This window comes from Hyperolius riggenbachi, chromosome 8 (genome assembly GCF_040937935.1).
Source record: "Hyperolius riggenbachi isolate aHypRig1 chromosome 8, aHypRig1.pri, whole genome shotgun sequence".
Taxonomy (NCBI): Eukaryota; Metazoa; Chordata; class Amphibia; order Anura; family Hyperoliidae; genus Hyperolius; species Hyperolius riggenbachi.
In genome coordinates, this window is record NC_090653.1 from 50,371,595 (window position 1) to 50,395,112 (window position 23,518).

The 23,518-nt window shown below is 47.5% G+C and overlaps 1 protein-coding gene across 2 annotated transcripts; it reads left to right on the plus strand.

Moving 5' to 3' along the window:
- Positions 1 to 421: 421 nt before the first annotated feature.
- LOC137528135 (uncharacterized) lies at positions 422 to 23,173 on the plus strand. Of its 2 annotated transcripts, none has more exons than XM_068249412.1 (3): positions 422 to 615; positions 8,347 to 9,408; positions 22,709 to 23,173. In XM_068249412.1, the coding sequence occupies exons 2-3, from the start codon at positions 8,355 to 8,357 to the stop codon at positions 22,765 to 22,767; spliced, it is 1,113 nt and encodes a 370-aa protein (XP_068105513.1). In that variant the 5' UTR covers positions 422 to 615; positions 8,347 to 8,354; the 3' UTR covers positions 22,768 to 23,173. The 2 variants fall into 2 exon arrangements, with proteins under 2 accessions (XP_068105513.1, XP_068105512.1); XM_068249411.1 differs by lacking the exon at positions 422 to 615 and adding an exon at positions 922 to 1,228.
- The last annotated feature ends 345 nt before the right edge of the window (positions 23,174 to 23,518 follow it).

Sequence of the window (23,518 nt, forward strand, 5' to 3'; positions counted from 1 at the left end):
TTCCCTGCTTGTACACATTTTATAATATGCTACACAAAATACTTCACTATGCCCCAACCCCATCCCCCACACATTTTACTTTGGGCACTATCTATTTCAGAACCCCCCTACCCCAATACTTCACTCACTATTCCCCCTCCATGCAGATTTTGTAACTCGCACCCCTTCCCCCAGTATTCCCATTTCCCACACATCCTAAGTTAGGCTGCACTCTCTCTTTCCCCCCTCCCTATACAGTCCCTGGACAGTACAAAATTATTATGATAGGATTGGAAGTGATATCTGCCTGTGTGTAACAGAGCAGTCCTCACGCCAGCTGAAATGCCAGAGCTTTAGGCATTCATCTTTCATACATCTGCACTGAGGGTCAGCAAGGCACTCTCCTCACCCCCTGAGCTACAGAGAATGCAGCCTTCAGCAGCCAGCCACAGCCAGTACATTCTTGGCTCTGCCTGCCTCTCCTCCATCATGTCACCTCCATGTATGGGCTTTGTCTTCCGCCCAGCAGAGACAGCGGTAGGAGGACTCGCTTCAATCCAAGAAGGGCAGAACAGCTTGTGTGAGCTGGGGAGAGGAGATGAAGCTGCTAGAGAGCAAGACATATCTCTGCAGAAGGTGGGAGATTCAGAAAACTAATTTAAGTCTTGTTTTTTTTCCTCCACCCCCCCCCCCCCCTCCCCTCCCCTCTTCTTCCCAGCTTTTCCAGATAGAACAGCCCTGAATGTAGCAGACAATCTGCACCCTCTAGATACCGGCACCCAGGGCGAGTGTTGGACCTGCCACCCTGGTAAATCTGTGGCCATGACCATCTGTTTGCAGCAGTGTGCTGTGTGCGGCGCGTGTGATTTTGGGTTGTGTCTGGAGGTGTGGCATGGGCGTGTCTTACTGTCCCCTTTTTCCTTGCTCCAAAGGTTGGGAGGTGTGGCTCAGAGCAGGGTGAGTCAGATTTCCCAATGACTAAATTTAGACAAAACATATAATGACCCAAATGAAGCAAAAACAAAAGGAGGAAATCATAACCCAAAATGTTGTATAACAGAAGCTGTTTGGAGTAATCAGAGTTCAGGACTAGGGGTGTGACCTCACCTGGAGCAGTGCTGGAGGAGCGGATCTGTGACTGGTGAAGCACTTGTCCTGCGTGGTAGAGACTGAAGGAAGGAGAAATCAATCATCCACATGATGGACAAAGCACTACAAATCTTCACTCTTCTCAGCTTATGTGTCACTGGTAAGACAAAGCTGAAATTCATTAACAAGTGCAGTTGTTATTATATTCAACGTTATTTTTATTAATATTAGTAGTAGTAGAATCACTATCAGGAGTGCAGGTAACAATTGGGCCCCAGGGCAAAATTAGCCTGGGGGCCCCCCAACAGATACCCCCACCCAAAAAGTGTCATTAGAGGCCCTTTGTTGCAGCCAAATTTCCCTCCTGGGCCCCTGAGCTGGCTGCTGACCCTCCCCCAATCACCTCCCAACTTAACAGACTCTGCAGAGTCCCTGGGGAGCAACAGTTAAGATGGGGGAGGGACACCTTGGGGGCCCCTACAGGCTCTGGGGCCCTGGGGCAATTGCCCATTTTTTCCAATGGTAGCTCCAGCCCTGCAAGGGCGTTGCTAGGATCCTGTGAGATACGGGGCACCAGGTAAGAGTAATGGGCATGACCATGTAGCAGGATGGGCGTGGTAATGGGTGGGGTCAAATGTACATGAACGTAGCAATGTTGTCACTTAGACAGTCAGCCTACCCATCAAAATGTTGGCTGAAGCCCCACTCTCCTTTAATAAAAAAAAAATGCCATAGATGTCACACAAACTGTGAGATGTTGTATTAAAGTGTACACGAGGCGGCATGTGACATGATGAGATAAACATGTGTATGTACAGTACAAAACATATTAATAACCAGACCGTTTTACTTGTTTTATTTTGCTGCCTGAAAGAGTTATTTTTTTTAGGAATGGACAACTTCTCTCGTGTAGCTTGTAACAGTACCTTGGGACTATAGTAAACATCAGTGATAAGCTAACTACAGCCATAAAAGTTTTCCTGGCAGAATACATCTTCTGAGGGCAGGGAGAGGAAAAAATACATGAACTATTGACCTTTTACTAACTCTGGGGCACTTAATAGGCTGCCACTGATAAGAAACATTAAAATATTCAACCTACTTTCTAAATGTTTAAATATAAAAGAAAATCCTGGGATACTTTAAAAAGTCATTGTAGGAGTAGGATGATAAATATAATTGTTTATCTCAATTTCCACCTGGGGTTGACTTTAAAGAGAACCCGAAGCGGTTCCATGGGGGGCAGATGGGACACAGGGGCATGTTCTCTTGCTCATGACATGCCTCTGTGTCCCCACACCGCCACACTCTGCCCCCCCCCACTTCCGCCCTATAGCCCCCCAAGATTAGCGACAATATTTGTCGCTATCTCGGAGGTAAACATGGGGAGATGGATTCCATGTTCAAAAACGCCCATCAGGGGTGTTCCTGCAGGGTTTCCAGAGCTGCCATTGGATAGCTCTCACTCCCTGGTCACGCCCCCTGATGCTCCCCCGCCTCCCTGCGTGCTGTGAAAGAGAGACAGTCTCTCATACCAGCATCGTGACCCAAAGGTCACGAAAGTGAAAGTAGGATATTGCGGCTCACAGGAGCGGCGGTTTTTGTGGCTACCTGATCCGCTCGCCCAGCCCCCCGATCAGGTAACCTACTTTTTGTTTTTTTTATTTTATGAGCCCACCTCGTGCTCTATTTAAGGGCCTGGGTGTTGCTGAAATCCTCTCAGCAAGGCAACAGTGCGCTCAGGGCCATAGGCAGAATTCTATCCCCCAAAATAATTAAAGGCTCCCAATAAAAAAAAAAAAAGTAGAAACACAATCAGGCAGCATTTCCTCCCAGCATAGAAATATCTAGGCAGCATTTAACATAAACAGGAAAATGTCCCCTAAACATACCTGGGTGGAGGTAACTGTGTGTGATATGGAGACTGGAGAGGTCATCTGGCCCTTTCAGAGTGAGGAGGATGTGAGTGAGGTTCAGGATTGAAAGCTGGAGAGAGACAGAGAGGATGGGGGGCTGCAATAACCCCATCTAGCTGGGAGCCATTATCCAGATTACAGCACTGGGATGGGGTTACTAAATCTGTGAGGGTGGGGGGAAGAGTCAGCCAAGGTGGAGCTCACTGCTGTTGTACAGTAGCAGTATACATCCAAAAGCAGCGCCCGGGAAAAAATGGCACATGGTGAAGGTGATATAAAACGCTATTTACCGCTCTGAAGTAGTAACACTAGATGGTGCTATTTGATATATTGGTCTGTAAGAAAATACATAAGAATTTTCAGTGCTTCTAATATAGCTTAACTATAGCTTAGTGGTAATGAGCCATCCTTCTTCAAAGGTAAATTTGCAGGTTCGAATCTGCTTTACAGCATTTTTTTTTCTTAATTTGATAAACTATCAAACTGCTATTTATGGAGTGATAAAAGATAAGTTTAAAAATACTTTTATAAAGTAAAAGTTTTGCACTCTAAGTATCCCAACTGCCAGGGGAGTAACAATAGAGCCTGCAAGGGATGCAGCCGCAGGGGGACCCAGAAGCTGCAGGTGGCCCAGTGAGGGGAGAAATTTCTTTTCCCTGTGCTGAGAGACTGACAACTAAGGGTACGGAGAGAAAAAAACTTCTGCTCTCTGCACAACTGTTCAAACCACTGCATCTGCTCAGCCACTGTTCATCATTCAAAGTTTTGCAATCAAAGATTTGCAGACAGCCCCTATTCAGTGTGCAGCAGGCACTTGTGTACAGCCCCAGCCCCCCGCCTCTCTACCCCCTCCCCAAGTGCTCTGTACTGTAGTGATGCTGGAGAAATCCACAGAGCCAGTTCTGCCCCATCAGAGATGGACAGAGTGAGTGTAATAAGCTGAGGCTGGAAGCACACTCGTCTGTTGGTTTTCTGTATGCATTTTCTGCACACCATGAGCTTGATTCACTAAACTGTGATAACTAAAATATTACACCCAATCACCAATCAAAGATATCACACCTTATCAAAGTTAACACATCGTATCAGAGTAGCACAGCGAGCGCTACGAACCCGCGGGGGCTCAGGGCAGGACGAGTGCCATTGCCAACTAGCAGGCATACGTTCGTAGCACTCCCTATGCTACTCTGATAAGGCGTGTTAACTGTGATAAGGTGTGATATCTTTGATAAGGTCTGATATTTGAGTTATCACTGTTTAGTGAATCAAGCCCCACGTGTCTGTATGTGTGAAAACATGCATGTTTTATCTCAGAAGCTAATGTAATTGAAAGAGTTAATGTCTGCAGTGCTTCACTGCTGTCTGCTTTTAGCTGAAAACACATTCAAGTGTGTATTAGCCAATTGAATAACATTGGTTCTCAGTTTACCTCTGCAGAAAGCGAGGGGATGGGTGGGGGTCCCATTTAAAGTTTTGCAGGGGGGCCCAGTGATTTCTAGTTACGCCGCTGGAAACAGCCATTAATTTTAATTCATGTTAAAATGTATAAAGCCAACTTATTTGTCTTAGTATATAGATCTCTCATTCCTCATCAAATCATTAATCACTATACAGGAGGATCTTCTCAAAAAATTAGCATATTGTGATAAAGTTCATTATTTTCTGTAATGTACTGATAAACATTAGACTTTCATATATTTTAGATTCATCACACACAACTGAAGTAGTTTAAGCCTTTTATTGTTTTAATATTGATGATTTTGGCATACAGCTCATGAAAACCCTAATTTCCTATCTCAAAAAATTAGCATATTTCATCCGACCAATAAAAGAAAAGTGTTTTTAAAACAAAAAAAAGTCAACCTTCAAATAATTATGTTCAGTTATGCACTCAATACTTGGTCAGGAATCCTTTTGCAGAAATGACTGCTTCAATGCGGCGTGGCATGGAGGCAATCAGCCTGTGGCACTGCTCAGGTGTTATGGAGGCCCAGGATGCTTCGATAGCGGCCTTAAGCTCATCCAGAGTGGTGGGTCTTGCGTCTCTCAACTTTCTCTTCACAATATCCCACAGATTCTCTATGGGGTTCAGGTCAGGAGAGTTGGCAGGCCAATTGAGCACAGTAATACCATGGTCAGTAAACCATTTACCAGTGGTTTTGGCACTGTGAGCAGGTGCCAGGTCGTGCTGAAAAATGAAATCTTCATCTCCATAAAGCTTTTCAGCAGATGAAAGCATGAAGTGCCCAAAATCTCCTGATAGCTAGCTGCATTGACCCAGCCCTTGATAAAACACAGTGGACCAACACCAGCAGCTGACATGGCACCCCAGACCATCACTGACTGTGGGTACTTGACACTGGACTTCAGGCATTTTGGCATTTCCCTCTCCCCAGTCTTCCTCCAGACTCTGGCACCTTGATTTCCGAATGACATGTAAAAGTTGCTTTCATCTGAAAAAAGTACTTTGGACCACTGAGCAACAGTCCAGTGCTGCTTCTCTGTAGCCCAGGTCAGGCGCTTCTGCCGCTGTTTCTAGTTCAAAATTGGGCTCATGCTTCCATCTGCTGAAAAGCTTTATGGAGATAAAGATTTCATTTTTCAGCACGACCTGGCACCTGCTCACAGTGCCAAAACCACTGGTAAATGGTTTACTGACCATGGTATTACTGTGCTCAATTGGCCTGCCAACTCTCCTGACCTGAACCCCATAGAGAATCTGTGGGATATTGTGAAGAGAAAGTTGAGAGACGCAAGACCCAACACTCTGGATGAGCTTAAGGCCGCTATTGAAGCATCCTGGGCCTCCATAACACCTGAGCAGTGCCACAGGCTGATTGCCTCCATGCCACGCCACATTGAAGCAGTCATGTCTGCAAAAGGATTCCCGACCAAGTATTGAGTGCATCACTGAACATAATTATTTGAAGGTTAACTTTTTTTTTTGTTTTAAAAACACTTTTCTTTTATTGGTCGGGTGAAATATGCTAATTTTTTGAGATAGGAATTTTGGGTTTTCATGAGCTGTATGCCAAAATCATCAATATTAAAAAAATAAAAGGCTTGAACTACTTCAGTTGTGTGTATTTGAATCTAAAATATATGAAAGTCTAATGTTTATCAGTACATTACAGAAAATAATGAACTTTATCACAATATGCTAATTTTTTGAGAAGATCCTGTACTTCATGTCACTATATATAAGTATTCCATATACTAAGCATTAGATCAGCTCATCATAGCAAGCTTTTAGCACTCTGCAGTATATTTTAAGGGTTTTCCAGCAAGAACTGAGTGAAGTCAAAATATTTCTCCGGCACATCTTATGTATATACAGCCTTGTACGGGGAACACACAGGCTACTGGCCAGAAGAACATAAACAGTCACCTGCAATCTAGCTCTGATTAAAGAATTACTTTGCTTAAAGAGAACCCGAGGTGGGGTTCTAACAACAAAATCCCCATACAGAGGCTGGGTCTGCCTATAGAGCGCGGCTGTGGTTTATGGGGTCTCGCAGAGCGCAGGGGGGGGGGGGGGGGGCTTAGGGGGAATCTGGATAGCAACAGAGGCTGGGCTCTTTAGGCAGACCCAGCCTCTGTATGGGGATTTTGTTGTTAGAACCCCACCTCGGGTTCTCTGTAAAGTGATCTTGAGCCCGAAGCTCGGGATCAAAATCAGATACAGTAGATATTTTATCAGGGGGAAAAAAAAAGCTTTACTCGCCTGGGGCTTTCTCCAGCCCTTTGCAGCCGACTGTCCCACGCTGACCGCTCCGTTCCCCGCAGTCGTCCTGGTATCCACGCACGGTGCAGAGGCCGACCCCGAGGTCGTCCTTACTGTGCCTGCATGAAGAGCCGCTGTCAATCATGGCCACGTTGCCCACGGCGTACTGCGCAGTACACCGCGGGCAACGTGGCCATGATTGACAATAGCGATTCACGCAGGCGCAGTAAGGACGACCTCGGAGTCAGCCTCTGCACCGGGACGGCTGCGGGGAGCAGAGCGGTCAGCATGGGACAGTTGGCTGCAAGGGGCTGGAGAAAGCCCCAGGTGAGTAAAGCTTTTTTTTCCCCCTGATAACGCAAGGGAAGCCTCAGGATCCAATTAAGGCTTCCCTTGCTCATCTGAATCAGCATCCCCTTCCCGTTTTTTCCGCTGGTAGCTCCGGTGATCCGGCGACTTTGGCTGACGCGCATCCTCACACCAGTCACGGTAAGGGTCCTGTGCATGCGCGGTTCAGTCTTTACAGCAACCGGTGTGATGACGCGCTGGGGGCGCCAGCGGGAACATAGAAGGGACAAAGAGGATACTGGGGGACCTCGTGGGCTATGGGGGGCTGGAGGAAGCCCCAGGTAAGTCCAGATTTCCTTTTTGTTGCCCTGCTCTGGGTCCCTTTAACAGAATTTTTTTCACATCTGCCTAAAACTTTTGCTCAGTACTGTACATTCCTTGTCAATATATCTCTGATGCTTGCTGTCAATGTCTTACAGTGGATATATTTGAATTCTAAATCATGTTGAAGGGGACCTGAACTCAGAACTTCCTCTCTGCTCTAAAAGATAAGCAACAGCATAATAACCCTTAGAGGATACCTTAAGTGACATGTGACATGATGAGATAGACCTGTGTATGTACAGTGCCTAGCAAACAAATAACTAGGCTGTGTTCCTTTTTTTCTTTCTCTGCCTGAAAGAGTTAAATATCAGGTATGCAAGTGACTGACTCAGTCCTGACTCAGACAGGGAGTGACTACAGTGTGACCCTCACTGATAAGAAATTCCAACTATAAAACACATTCATAGCAGAAAATGGCTTCTGAGAGCAAGAAAGAGATAAAAAAAGTTGAATTTCTTATCAGTGAGGGTCACACTGTAGTCACTTCCTGTCTGAGTCAGGACTGAGTCAGGACTGAGTCAGCCGCTTACATACCTGATATTTAACTCTCTCAGACAGAGAAAGAAAAAAAGGAACAGCATAGTTATTTGTGTGCTAGGCACTGTACATATCCATGTCGATCTCATCATGTTACATGTCACTTTGGGTATCCTTTAAAGGAACAAACATTCTTTGTTCCATCTTACGGAACTGCTGCAATAAATCTGCAGTGTGTCTACTTCCTGCTATCATGGAAGCAGAGAAAGGTTTAATCTCCTGTATATACATATTAGCTGTCTGCCGAGACTGACACATTACTGAGCTGACACAGCTGAGAGCTCAAATTACACTTGTGATTACTTCCAAATGAAGGGGAAATAAATAGGCTCACGGAGTGGATTTTTCTGTGTTTTCCTTGCATCTGATGAAAGAGTTTAGGTCCACTTTAAATAAAAAAAAATGTTAACCATTCTATGTGTTTTTCAGCCCATCAGATGACAGCCAGTAACAGCTTTAATACCACATCAGAGACAAACGTGGCTGAAGTGACCCAGGAGACTGTCACACCTATGAATAATGAGACTCACGAAATTATTATTGAAGTGATGGGGACAAGTTCTGAGACTAAGATTGTGTCATCGGAGATTGTGCATGGGGAGGATCAGTTCCAAATTAAAATCGCAGCCACGCAGGAGAAGATTTGTAACACTTATTGTGAAGGGCCTGAACTGAGATTGTGGATGATTGCACTTTTACGGGTAGACTACACGAAAAAATACAGGACCTACAACTATCTCACAACTATCAAAGGGCAAACACTCGGGCTGAACATCAGCTTAGTTGGTGGTGTGAATGTCTACCTTCAGGAACCTGAATCCACCGCTAATACGACAAACATGGCCTCAGTCAATGTAGTGTGTTTTTATAATAGCACCTATGGGCTTCCTCCTCAGGTTAGGTTGGTAACCAATGACTCCTCAACATTGAAGATAGATACTTTTGTCCCCCCCACTGTTGTCAGTACTCCATCTCTTACTTCTGTATATACTCATGCGCCTAATGTACCATCTTACATCTGCATGGATGTCCGTGTGGCTCTACCCGGTACTCTGATTCAAAAAAGCTTCATTGTGTTACCACCACCAATAACCCTTAACAGAGGTGGACACCAAATGACGGTTACAGCCAAAAAGATAGCACAATTTAACTACTTCAATAACATTCTCATTCCCTATCCTGAGCCTGAGCTCGATATCCAGTTCTCTGCAAAAATAAACAACAAGGCCTCCATAGGCTGCCACCTGACTGTCACAGGGGGGCAAACACTGGGGCTAAACATAGACCTGACTAACGGCTTAAAGATCTATCCTCAAAACCCTGAATTCACTGCTAGTGGCACAGGCAGCGCCTCCGTCAATATAAACTTCATTTACAATCCCCGCAATGGACTTCCTAGCTTTACAAAAAAATATCCCGATAACCCAAGAGAAGTCAGCCTTAAAGTCGAGACATCTGTTTTTGCTCATTCCGGTGGAGCTTTCTCTTTGGGTGAGTAAACAAATGCAAGATGCTATGGATTCTAATGTTTTTCCCCTGGATGCTGTATTTCAAAATGTTTGCCCATCAACGGCAAACATATCCGTGGGTTTCCTGTCTGTGTGGTTTGGCTGTTGAAAGACCTGTGGATCCAGAAGGAAGCACTGAAAGCCTGCTCAAAGTACCCAAGGAACTGTAAGTGCAGCTTTGCTGCATCATAGTGCATACCAGTGACATTTTGTATATTACAGTACATTGCCAGAGACATACTTCGTTTGGTTGTAACTACAAATAGGGAAGCCTTGTGTAAAGAGACGGACATATTATCTGTGGATTACAAATAGTATTGCGCAATACTTAAGGGTGCACCCCGAAGACAAAGACCACGTAGGAACAGGGGCGTAGCGATAGGGGTTGCAGAGGTAGCGACCACACCGGGGCCCTTGGGCCAAAGGGGCCCTCTCTCACCTGCAATATTAGCTCTTTATGGGTCCTGTACTGGTAACAATCACTTCTATAGGTGCTTTGAATAGTAGTAATCATGAACAAACTGTTCCCCATCCCCCTTCTTGCAGCTCTGACACTGTGGCTGTTCTTGGCTGGTTTTGGTGCGCCGTATCAATTGTTATGTATCAAGTGCTTGGGGGGGCCCAATGTAATACTTGCATCGGGGGGCCCATGGCTCCTTAGCTAGGCCGCTGCGTAGGAACATTCAGACCCAGCCAGGCTGCTTTGTGGACTGTGGGAAAATATATTTAGCAAGATCTAGTTTTTATGTTATGCTGGGAATACACGATGCGTTTTTGCGTTCGTTTTTGCCGTCGTTTTCGCTTTCGTTCGATTCTACTCTCGATTCACTGCTCGATTCTCCTCTCGATTCCTTATCTTTTCTTATCAATTACATTCACTTGAATGAGGAGAATCGAAACGAAAGTAGAATCGACCAGATCCAACAGGTTGGAATTTATCTATCGAACCCATCTATCTAAAGTAAAAACTTAACGTGTATTCCCAGCATTAGGCAGTATAACTGTCACTGTTTGATTTATGCTTTGTTATCTGACTGTTTATACATGCCCAGCTATTTATCCTTTACTACTGTTCAGTAAACTTTACTGCTGGGTAAGAACCATTGTCTGTGTCTGTGTCAATGTCTGAATAGGTCCACAGAAGTTCTGCTTTAAGTCAAAGTGGCAAACCATCAAGTCTGTGTTTGAAGGGTCTTTTCCAGAACACCTGCTGGGAATCTCAGACATGTAATGGTAGAGTTAAGAAACAATACTGGGGAACCAAACTTGAAAGCAAATGGCAAGACCCACCAGTGATGCACCTACCATAAGGCTTAAGGTGCTCTCAGTGGTGCCGCTGTGGTGCTCAGCCACTGTGTTCTTCCACCTGGCACCTTTTTTCATAGTTTGGGCAACAATCTGGAAAATAGCAGCAGGCAGTGCATGAGACTGTACTGCTTCCTGCACTAGATGTAGCACCCATTCCTCTTCCTGTCCCGTGTGCAATGTGTCTCCTCGAACCCAACACACAGCCTGCAGTGATTGAATGTGCAGAGCAGCAGGGTGAGTAGAGAAAATGATTGCTGTGTTGCAGATGGGACATTAGCAGGGGGAGGTGGCAGGATGTGTTTAGAGCTTCAGAAGTTGTCTGTCATTAGTAGCCATGTGCGCTGGCTGCTGTAATACTAAAGTGCCCTAGACCAGAGCCCACCAAGAGTACATGTTTTTCAGAAAACCACAAACATGTAATTGGTGTCTCAGCAGAGCTGATTAACTACCTCCTGTGGTTTTCCACAAAACATGCACTGTTGGTGGTGTCAGGAACCGGCCCCACGGCAAACCTGCAGAAACGGTTCCCGACTGGGGGTTATGAACAGATTGAGAGCCTTATTCAAGCTAACACAAGGCTGTCACCCCTCAACAACACTTCACTCTGCCACCATATGAAAATTCCAAAGGTTCCTGTTGTAGCTTTCAACTTTCCAGACTCAGTCAGTCTGATGGTATATTGGGACAACAGGGGGCTGTTTACATAAACACAGAGTTCAAAGCAATGCAGGCCCTTGAAAAGGGCATCAAGAGATTCAGGACAAATAATTAGTAGAGTTGGGCCGAACCTCTGATTTTAGGTTCGCGAACCGGGTTCGCGAACTTTCGCGGAACGTTCGGTTCGCGTTAAAGTTCGCGAACCGCAATAGACTTCAATGGGGATGCGAACTTTGAAAAAAAAAAATAATTATGCTGGCCACAAAAGTGATGGAAAAGATGTTTCAAGGGGTATAACACCTGGAGGGGGGCATGGCGGAGTGGGATACACGCCAAAAGTCCCCGGGAAAAATCTGGATTTGACGCAAAGCAGCGTTTTAAGGGCAGAAATCACATTGAATGCTAAATGACAGGCCTAAAGTGCTTTAAAACATCTTGCATGTGTATACATCAATCAGGTAGTGTAATTAAGGTACTGCTTCACACTGACACACCAAACTCACCGTGTAACGCACCGCAAACAGCTGTTTGTACTAGTGACGGCCGTGCTGGACTGGTGCGCACCATGGCGAGAGTGCAGGTTTTGGTGGCTTTACAGCCCATATGGTCGCCTGGCTGATGTAGCTGAATGACAGAACAGTGACTGTCCAGCTGATCAAATTTGGTCTGACCACAATGAAGCAACGACCTTATTATCTTTTGTGTGCCCCCCGAGACACTCATCTAGGCGCCGGTCATTGCTTCATTGTGATACGCAAGCCCCTTCACCACAGCAAGGTAATGATCACGAAGGGGAATGGGCGCATGTACATGCCTTTTCTTTTGTTGTTGCAGCTGCCCTCAGTGCAGCCAGAAAAATTAGGCAGTCATGTACACGCACCATAAAAATTATTACAGCGGCCGCTGCTAGCAGCGGCCTAAAAAATTCAGCAATCCGCCTGGAGTCCCGGACCCTGTTGGTGGTGGCGGAGAAGGTAGTGAAGCAGCCTGCAGGCAGACATGCTGTGTGGAGGGACTGGGAGCGACTTAGTCTTTTTGGGGCAGGCCAGGCAGCCAGTCACACGGCGTGCAGGCAGAGATGCTGTGTGTGCGGGGACTGACTTAGTCTTGGGGCGGGCAGCAGCCCTCCGGGATCCATGCCTCATTCATTTTGATAAAGGTGAGGTACTTAACACTTTTGTGACTTAGGCGACTTCTCTTCTCTGTGACAATGCCTCCAGCTGCGCTGAAGGTCCTTTCTGAGAGGACGCTTGCGGCAGGGCAGGAGAGAAGTTGGATGGCAAATTGGGACAGCTCTGGCCACAGGTCAAGCCTGCGCACCCAGTAGTTCAAGGGTTCCTCATCGCTGTTCACAGCAGTGTCTACATCCACACTTAAGGCCAGGTAGTCGGCTACCTGCCGGTCGAGGCGTTGGTGGAGGGTGGATCCGGAAGGGCTACGGCGAGGCGTTGGACTAAAGAACGTCCGCATGTCCGACATCACCATGAGATCGCTGGAGCGTCCTGTCTTTGACTGCGTGGACACGGGAGGAGAATTAGTGGCAGTGGTACCTTGCTGGCGTTGTGCCGTCACATCACCCTTAAAGGCATTGTAAAGCATAGTTGACAGCTGGTTCTGCATGTGCTGCATCCTTTCCACCTTCCGGTGAGTTGGTAACAGGTCCGCCACTTTGTGCCTGTACCGAGGGTCTAGTAGTGTGGCCACCCAGTACAGCTCATTCCCCTTGAGGTTTTTTATACGGGGGTCCCTCAACAGGCAGGACAGCATAAAAGACAACATCTGCACAAAGTCGGATCCAGTACCCTCCATCTCCTCTTGCTCTTCCTCAGTGACGTCAGGTAAGTCAACCTCCTCCCCCCAGCCGCGAACAATACCACGGGAAGGTTGAGCAGCACAAGCCCCCTGCGACGCCTGCTGCGGTTGTTCTCCTGCCGCTGTCCCCTCCTCCTCCTCCTCCTCCTCCCCCAAAGAAACACCTTGCTCATCATCCTCTGAGTCTGACTCGTCTTCTGCACACAACCTCTCTTCTTCCTCCTCCTCCCCCCTCTGTGCTGCCGCAGGTGTTGAGGAAACAGCTGGGTCTGATGAAAATTGGTCCCATGCCTGTTCCTGCCGTAACGGTTCCTGGTCACGCTCATTCGCAGCTTCATCCGCCACTCTACGCACAGCACGCTCCAAGAAGTACGCGTAGGGAATTAAGTCGCTGATGGTGCCCTCACTGCGGCTCACCAGGTTGGTCACCTCCTCAAACGGCCGCATGAGCCTGCATGCATTTTTCATCAGTGTCCAGTTGTCGGGCCAGAACATCCCCATCTTCCCAGACTGTTTCGTTCTACTCCAGTTGTAGAGGTACTGGGTGACGGCTTTCTTCTGTTCTAGCAGGCGGGAGAACATGAGCAGGGTCGAGTTCCAGCGAGTGGGGCTATCGCAAATGAGGCGTCTCACCGGCATGTTGTTTTTACGCTGAATTTCTGCAAATCGTGCCATGGCTGTGTAAGAGCGCCTCAAATGCCCACAGAACTTCCTGGCCTGCTTCAGGACATCCGCTAAGCCAGGGTACTTTGCCACAAATCTTTGAACCACTAGATTCATGACATGTGCCATGCAGGGTATGTGTGTCAGCTTCCCCATATGCAAAGCGGCAAGCAGATTGCTGCCGTTGTCGCACACCACGTTGCCTATCTCCAGGTGGTGCGGGGTCAGCCACTCATCCACCTGTTTCTTAAGAGCAGCCAGGAGAGCTGCTCCAGTGTGACTCTCCGCTTTGAGACAAGCCATGTCTAAGATGGCGTGACACCGTCGTACCTGGCATGCAGCATAGGCCCTGCGGAGCTGGGGCTGTGTAGCTGGAGAGGAGAACTGCCACTCAGCCAAGGAGGAGGAGGAGGACAGCGAAGAGCATGTAGCAGGAGGAGAGGAGGTGGCAGGAGGCCTGCCTGCAAGCCGTGGAGGTGTCACAATTTGGTCCGCCGCTTTCTGCTTGCCATCGTTCACCACCAGGTTCACCCAATGGGCTGTGTAGGTAATGTAGCGGCCCTGCCCGTGCTTGGCAGACCAGCCATCCGTGGTCAGGTGTACCCTTGACCCAACGCTCTGCGCAAGAGATGACACCACTTGCCTCTCAACTTCACGGTGCAGTTGGGGTATGGCCTTTCTCGAAAAATAAGTGCGGCCTGGCATCTTCCACTGCGGTGTTCCGATGGCCACAAATTTACGGAAGGCCTCAGAGTCCACCAGCCGGTATGGTAACAGCTGCCGAGCTAACAGTTCCGCCACGCCAGCTGTCAGACGCCGGGCAAGGGGGTGACTGGCCAAAAGTGGCTTCTTCCGCTCAAACATTTCCTTCACGGACACCTGACTGCTGCTGTGGGCAGAGGAGCAGGAACCGCTCAAGGGCAGAGGCGGAGTGGAGGAGGGTGCCTGTGAAGGTGCAAAGGAGAAAGCGGCAGAAGCAGATGATGCACCTGAAGGAGGAAGAGGAGAAGGAGGGTGACTTTTCTTTTGTGTGCTGCTGCTGCTTTTGCTCAGGTGGCCATCCCATTGCTGTTTGTGCCTTTTCTCCAGGTGCCTTCGTAAGGCACTTGTCCCTACGTGAGTGTTGGCCTTTCCACGGCTCAATTTTTGTTGGCAGAGCGAACAGATGGCTTTGGTCCGATCTGAGGCACACACATTAACCTGCCTGGCGTTCTATTAAGATCGCCAGGCAGGCTGCGGGAGGGTTTTTTTTTAATAAAAAAAAAACTATTTCATGCAGCCAACTGAAAGTTGGCTGCATGAAAGCCCACTAGAGGGCGCTCCGGAGGCGATCTTCCGATCGCCTCCGGCGCCCAGAATAAACAAGGAAGGCCGCAATGAGCGGCCTTCCTTGTTTTGCTTATATCGTCGCCATAGCGACGAGCGGAGTGACGTCATCGACGTCAGCCGACGTCGTGACGTCAGCCGCCTCCGATCCAGCCCTTAGCGCTGGCCGGAACTTTTTGTTCCGGCTGCGCAGGGCTCAGGCGGCTAGGGGGGCCCTCTTTCGCCGCTGCTCGCGGCGAATCGCCGCAGAGCGGCGGCGATCAGGCAGCACACGCGGCTGGCAAAGTGCCGGCTGCGTGTGCTGCTTTTTATTTCAGCCAAATCGGCCCAGCAGGGCCTGAGCGGCAGCCTCCGGCGGTACTGGACGAGCTGAGCTCGTCCAGACCGCCCAGCAGGTTAAAACATTTCCACACCGCTGAGCCACCCTGGGATGTGGGCACTATGGGGACCTCAGCAGCTGATGCTGAAGGGCAAGTTGGCTGGCTGTACATAGGTGGCGATACATGGTGCCGGACTCTGCCACCAGCTGTTTCTGATGAAGAGCTGCCCCAGCTTCTTTCAGCAACTTCTCTCCTCCTACTACTCTCTGACTCCCCCTCTGAACTGTCCCCCTCTTCATCTCCTCTATTGGGAACATACAGAGGATCCCTATTACCGTCATCATCGTAGTCATCCTGCCCAGCTTCGCTTGCCTCAGACAAATCCAAACTTGCACCATCAGTAGGTCCTTCATCCTCCTGACACGTTACATCCATAGTGTTGCCGCGTAACTCAGACATATTAGCTGGTGAAAATTCATCTGGCTGTAACAACAATGGCTGTGCATCAGTGATTTCAACACTAAATAATTCTTGCGAAGTGTCAAATGCAGCGGAAGTGGTGCTAGTAGTAGCGCTGGTGGCTGAGCAAGATGAGGTGTTCTGTGTCGCTAAATACTCAACCACGTCCTGACAATCTTGGGAGGTGATGGGACGTGCCTTCTTCCGAGCACTGTACTGTGGGCCAGGTCCACACGAAATTACATTTACACGACCTTGCGCAGACCTGCCGGGTGGCCTTCCTCTGCCTCTGCCACTACCTCTTCCTCTTCCTCTACCTGTTTTGTCCATATTGGGTATGCACGGAGTGGTATATCACACTGCGTGCACTCACGTAGGTAGGTGGGTTCACTTAACTGCACAGGTATGCGCACTGATGCGGTGGGTTCACTGAACAGAACAGGTATACAGTGGCGGGTTCACAGAACAGGTATGCAGTGGCAGGATCACTGAACACAATAGGTATGCAGTGGCGTGTTCACTAAACAGGTATACAGTGGCGGGTCCACTGAACAGAACAGGTATACAGTGGCGGGTTCACAGAACAGGTATACAGTGGCGGGTCCACTGAACAGAACAGGTATACAGTGGCGGGTCCACTGAACAGAACAGGTATACAGTGGCGGGTCCACTGAACAGAACAGGTATACAGTGGCGGGTCCACTGAACAGAACAGGTATACAGTGGCGGGTTCACAGAACAGGTATACAGTGGCGGGTCCACTGAACAGAACAGGTATACAGTGGCGGGTTCACAGAACAGGTATGCAGTGGCAGGATCACTGAACACAATAGGTATGCAGTGGCGTGTTCACTAAACAGGTATACAGTGGCGGGTCCACTGAACAGAACAGGTATACAGTGGCGGGTCCACTGAACAGAACAGGTATACAGTGGCGGGTCCACTGAACAGAACAGGTATACAGTGGCGGGTCCACTGAACAGAACAGGTATACAGTGGCGGGTCCACTGAACAGAACAGGTATACAGTGGCGGGTTCACAGAACAGGTATGCAGTGGCAGGATCACTGAACACAATAGGTATGCAGTGGCGTGTTCACTAAACAGGTATACAGTGGCGGGTCCACTGAACAGAACAGGTATACAGTGGCGGGTCCACTGAACAGAACAGGTATACAGTGGCGGGTCCACTGAACAGAACAGGTATACAGTGGCGGGTTCACAGAACAGGTATGCAGTGGCAGGATCACTGAACACAATAGGTATGCAGTGGCGTGTTCACTAAACAGGTATACAGTGGCGGGTCCACTGAACAGAACAGGTATACAGTGGCGGGTTCACAGAACAGGTATACAGTGGCGGGTCCACTGAACAGAACAGGTATACAGTGGCGGGTCCACTGAACAGAACAGGTATACAGTGGCGGGTCCACTGAACAGAACAGGTATACAGTGGCGGGTCCACTGAACAGAACAGGTATACAGTGGCGGGTTCACAGAACAGGTATACAGTGGCGGGTCCACTGAACAGAACAGGTATACAGTGGCGGGTTCACAGAACAGGTATGCAGTGGCAGGATCACTGAACACAATAGGTATGCAGTGGCGTGTTCACTAAACAGGTATACAGTGGCGGGTCCACTGAACAGAACAGGTATACAGTGGCGGGTCCACTGAACAGAACAGGTATACAGTGGCGGGTCCACTGAACAGAACAGGTATACAGTGGCGGGTTCACAGAACAGGTATACAGTGGCGGGTCCACTGAACAGAACAGGTATACAGTGGCGGGTTCACAGAACAGGTATGCAGTGGCAGGATCACTGAACACAATAGGTATGCAGTGGCGTGTTCACTAAACAGGTATACAGTGGCGGGTCCACTGAACAGAACAGGTATACAGTGGCGGGTTCACTGAACAGGTATACAGTGGCGGGTCCACTGAACAGAACAGGTATACAGTGGCGGGTTCACAGAACAGGTATGCAGTGGCAGGTTCACTGAACACAACAGGTATGCAGTGGCAGGTTCACTGAACACAACAGGTATGCAGTGGCGGGTTCACTGAACAGGTATACAGTGGTGGGTCCACTGAACAGAACAGGTATACAGTGGCGGGTCCACTGAACAGAACAGGTATACAGTGGCGGGTCCACTGAACAGAACAGGTATACAGTGGCGGGTTCACAGAACAGGTATACAGTGGCGGGTCCACTGAACAGAACAGGTATACAGTGGCGGGTTCACAGAACAGGTATGCAGTGGCAGGATCACTGAACAGGTATGCAGTGGCAGGATCACTGAACAGGTATGGAGTGGCAGGATCACAGTACAGGTATGCAGTGGGCTGAGGGCTCACTGAACAGAACAGGTATGCAGTGGCAGGATCACTGAACAGGTATGGAGTGGCAGGATCACAGTACAGGTATGCAGTGGGCTGAGGGCTCACTGAACAGAACAGGTATGCAGTGGCAGGATCACTGAACAGGTATGCAGTGGCAGGATCACTGAACAGGTATGCAGTGGCAGGATCACAGTACAGGTATGCAGTGGGCTGAGGGCTCACTGAACAGAACAGGTATGCAGTGGCAGGATCACTGAACAGGTATGGAGTGGCAGGATCACAGTACAGGTATGCAGTGGGCTGAGGGCTCACTGAACAGAATAGGTATGCAGTGGCAGGATCACTGAACAGGTATGCAGTGGCAGGATCACTGAACAGGTATGCAGTGGCAGGATCACAGTACAGGTATGCAGTGGGCTGAGGGCTCACTGAACAGAACAGGTATGCAGCCAGGAAGAAGTTAAGCCTAACTAATCTTTCCCTATATGAGAGACTGCAGCAGCTCGCCCTACTCTCACTAATGCAGGCACACGAGTGGCCGTAATGGCCGCCGCTGCCTGCCTTATATAAGGGGGGGGTGGGGCTCCAGGGGCTAGTGTAGCCTAATTGGCTACACTGGGCCTGCTGACTGTGATGTAGAGGGTCAAAGTTGACCCTCAGTGCATTATGGGGCGAACCGAACTTCTTCCGCAAAAGGTTCGCGTGCGGTATCCGCACGCGAACCACCTACGTTCGCGCGAACCACGTTCGCCGGCGAACCGTTCGGCCCAACTCTAATGGTTAGGCCATTATTTAATTAACTTCTTCCTTGCTGGAGGCTAGTAAAATGTCCAGGGGTCTATTCAATTTAGCTGGTCTATTCAAATTGGGTTCACAGAAAGATGCAGACAATTATAGTAGTCTGTAGTTTCCTTGCTGGAAACTGAATGCAAATGTAATTTACATTGACATACACAAATCAAATTAGCAGCTTCCTTCATCCTGGTGCCCAATTATATCCTAAAGCCAGCTGCCAGACTGGCTCCTGACCGACATACACATAAGAAATAGTACATAGCCAGCATAAAATGACAAAATGACAAAATGTGGCTTCTGGTTATACCCAATATCACAAATAGCTGCTATATCATCACAGGTGGGCCTTGAGGACAGGGTTGGGGAACACTGCAAAACTTTTGATTATTTATCCTAATTATAGTAATTAATAATGCAGGGCAGTCGGCTGATGCAGAAGCCGATTTCTGTAGTGAGCAGAGAAGTAAGCTCCAGGCAATCTTATCTCTTTTCCCAGCTTCCCCTCCCTCCCTGTTGTCTTCCCCCATGACCCTTTCCTGTTTTCAGATTTTAGTGGCTTTTTTAGCAGCAAGTCCCTGCCAAACAGCAGTGGTGATGTCTGCAGTCCTGGTGAGATGTCCTCCTGCCATTTCTCCTCCCTCTCCCACCTGGCTCTCTTGTGCCTCTACCTCTTTATCCCCTCCCCCAATGCATCTACCTATTTTGTATGCCCCCCTTTTCTGACTGTCCTCAGAGGAACTCACAATCTATTTATACCATAGTCATAGTCAAATGTCCTACCATATTATTATTGTGTATTTATATAGCACTGACATCTTTTGCAGCATTGTATAGAGTTTCATAACGGTTAACTCTGTCTGCATTCGGATGACTCCTTTCCCCAAAAATCCCCCACAATTTGCAGTGGCACGCTCGGCGCACCAACCCATCAACCCTCCCATCAAAAAAAAAAAAAAAAAAACGTTGTTTTGTGTGTGTGTTTGTGTGGGGGGGTCTATAAATAATCAGCACCAGGTGTCGAAGTCTCTAGGTACGCCACTGAGATCCACAAGCTTTTTCACCCGTTACCCATTTTTGGCTTATATAGGAGCTTGACAGTTGCAATCATAAAGCACAGTGTTTGGGGCAGACAGCCTCTCTTCATTTATTGTCCTCCAGAAGAATTTCTGTAGAATGCATTGATCATCTCTGGTGGAAAGGAGGGACAGCCACACTTTTTGAGCAGGTCATTGCTGGGAGGATCATAGGCCACAATACACACCATGGATGGGTCTTTATTCACAAAGGCATCTCCAGGTATCGTCAGTAGGGAATGGGATATCATTAATGATCCAGAAAACCTGCATATTTTATGAAGAGATCTTTGAGTCACATGACTGGCTCTTCCACAGGGATTTTCTGTTGAGCATTATCACATCTGTTTGAGTCATAGCCTTTACTAACAATGGGGAATCATCCAGGAGGGGGAAGGAGAGTTTTACATTTTTATTATTATTTTGACTTTACATAGCATCAACATCTGTGATGTTGAATTTCAAATCAGTATTATTAACCCAAAAAACAGAAATATTTTTGTATCTGAAACTGGAATAAACTTAACAGTAGATCAAACATTCATAAAGAAATCTATGATTTTGTTTAAAGAAAACCTGTGACGAGAAAAAGTTCCCCCTGGGAGGTACTCACCTCAGGTGGGAGAAGCCTCTGTATCCTATCCAGGCTTCCCCCGTCCTCCTATATCCCACGACGGCGGTGAAAAATGCTCAAAAACGGCGGGGATGTAAATATGTACCTTCCCGGCTCCAGCGCAGGCGCATTATCGGCTCTCTGCTCGGTGATAGGCGGAAATAGAAGATGGCAGTTGGGCCACTCTATTGCGCAGGCGCAAGTCCCCTGTGTCTGCGCGGTAGAGCGGACCCGACAGAGATCGGCTATTTCCGCCTATCTCCATGCTGAGAGCCGTAACACCGCCCCCGCTGGAGCCAGGGAAGGTGATTATAACAAGCCTTGTCAGGCTTGTCAAGCAAGGATTGCGGGTCGCTTGGGGGGAGCCAGCGCTGGATTGCCGGCAGCTACAGGGGAGCGGGAAGCCTCATTGGGACCCTGAGACTTCCCCCTCCCAAGGCGAGTACCCCCCAGGGGAACTTTTTTATTGTTACAGAGTCTCTTTAATGATTACGGAAGTGACGTAACATGGATGATGTGTCACTTAATGTGCAGAATTACTGAATTTGTCACAAGCTGCTAAAACTGGGATTGTTTAACTAGTTTTGAAAAGGTCATCATTGTATAACTTGTTTTTGAAACAATGGCCCACAATAACAGTTGTACACGATGAAAGACAATAATAATATGTGGCAAAAAGTAGACTAAGGACTGGTTTAGGCGGATGTCTGAACCAGCCGCCTGCAGCAGCCCCGCATCTCATTGCAAGTGCTTTTCCACAAGCATGCAGAAAAGCATTTGCTGGCTTTCTGCGGCACTTCCTTGCATGCAGTGTTTTTCATCCCCGCAGGGGGACACAGAAGCGTGGCAATAAAAGATTCTGAGTGCCGTGCAAACAAGGCAAAGAATTGTGATTGAAACACAGCATTTGTGCAACGGATGGTAAACGGTGGTAAGCGATTGTACCAACTGAATGGACAAGGTGTAAACGACAAGCATCGCCGCCATTTGTTTACCATCGCAGGACTGTCCATGTGAACCAAGCCTAATACACTATCTGGTTAGAAGTTTACTGTTAAAGAGGGTCTGAAGCAAAAAAAAATTACCTTCTTTTACTATCTAGTCCTCTTTAGCAGTATGAGCAAAGATGAATCGCCGCATCCACACGGCTGAACATTGTATTTAACCCCCCCCCCCCCCCCAAAAAAAAAAATCCCCAGGCAAAAATCATCTGGTAATTTATGGAGGAGGCAGAGCTTTGGGCCGTAGCTCTGCCTCTACTTGCATCAATCTGCACTGATCACCGCCTCTCCACGCCCCTCTCATTCTTCTGTCACTGAGAGGGGTGGGGAGAAGCAGTGTTCAGTGCAGATTGATTGGACTGTAGACAGAGTTAAAGCGCAAAGCTCTGCCTCCCCCAGGCAGCAAAATCCATGATCTGGAAAGTCGTGGATTTTTGCCCCGGGATTTTGGGGGGTTAATACATTGTTCAGCCACGCGGATGCGCAGATCCATCTTTGCTCATACTGCTAAAGAGGACCTAAATTGTAAAAGGAAATGATTTTATTCGCTTCAGACTCTCTTTAACCATCTGAAAATGTGTGCTGCTACTGGATATGCTGACCCCTCATAGTTCAGACTTTTTTTTTTTTTTTTTTTTTTTAAACCAAAAACCTAATCTCTCGGAGCCTTTAGTCTTGGTAACATTGGTGGTAAAAAGGCTTCCAGAGATCTTGACATCTCATTGAGCCTTTGTTTCATTTTGATTTGTGGTACTATGTGTTGGGGTACTTAGTGGATGTGCACTTTTGGAGTGGGACAACATGCAAGTCCAGGGAGGAGAAAATTAGGCAATTGTCTAGGTACCCCAGAAATGTAATGTGCTCCGGTATCTATAACTATGACTAACACATTTAATTTGTATATTCCTCATTAGGTCACAGCTTACTGAAGATCATGTTCCTGCTTTTCTGCTGTTTTCTTCCTTCCCACTGATTCCCCCAGCAACCGTCCTCTTGGAGAAAATATCGCAATTCACATAGTTAAGGATTTACCGAGATCAGCTTCAGGACAAAATGGCTTCTACGTCCATGCAGTTTGTAATGTTTAGAAAGGCAAAAGACAAGACCAGTGTTTAACCACTTCACCACTGAGGGGTTTTCCCCTTATGGACCAGAGCATTTTTCACCTTTCAGCGCTCCTTACATTCAATTGCCTATAACTTTATCAATACATATCACAACAAAATGATCTATAGCTTGTTTTTTTGCCACCAATTAGGTTTTATTTGGGCGGTACGTTTTGCTAAGAATTATTTTATTCTAAATGCTTTTTAACGTTAATATTAAGGAAAAAAATGAAAAATAAAACATGCTACTATTAATAAAACCCATACATTTTATTTGTCCATTTGTCCCAGTTATTACAGCATTTAAAATATGTCCCTAGTACAATGTATGGCGACAACATTTTATTTGGAAGTAAAGATGTATTTTCTAGCGTCCGTCAATGATTACAAGCCCTCATTTGCAAAGATATCAGTGATATACCTTTATGACATACATATTTTAAAAAAAAAAGTTGTACCCCCTAAGGTAACTATTTATGTCATTTTTTTAATATACAAATTTTGAGGGGTAACTATGGGAGAGTGGTGGATGGAGGGGGTTAATTTTAATAAGGAATTTGTGTATTTTTATCTAATTACATGTATGTAGGGTGTAACTTTACTATTTGGTGACTATAA

What these genes read in the sequence shown, in the direction of transcription:
- LOC137528135 (XM_068249411.1), top strand. Translation starts at nt 1,177, where the DNA reads ATGATGGACAAAGCACTACAAATCTTCACTCTTCTCAGCTTATGTGTC. An exon ending in TCTCAGCTTATGTGTCACTG is followed by an intron (nt 1,229 to 8,346) that starts GTAAGACAAAGC and finishes TGTGTTTTTCAG; the next exon opens with CCCATCAGATGACAGCCAGT. An exon ending in CGGTGGAGCTTTCTCTTTGG is followed by an intron (nt 9,409 to 22,708) that starts GTGAGTAAACAA and finishes ATTCCTCATTAG; the next exon opens with GTCACAGCTTACTGAAGATC.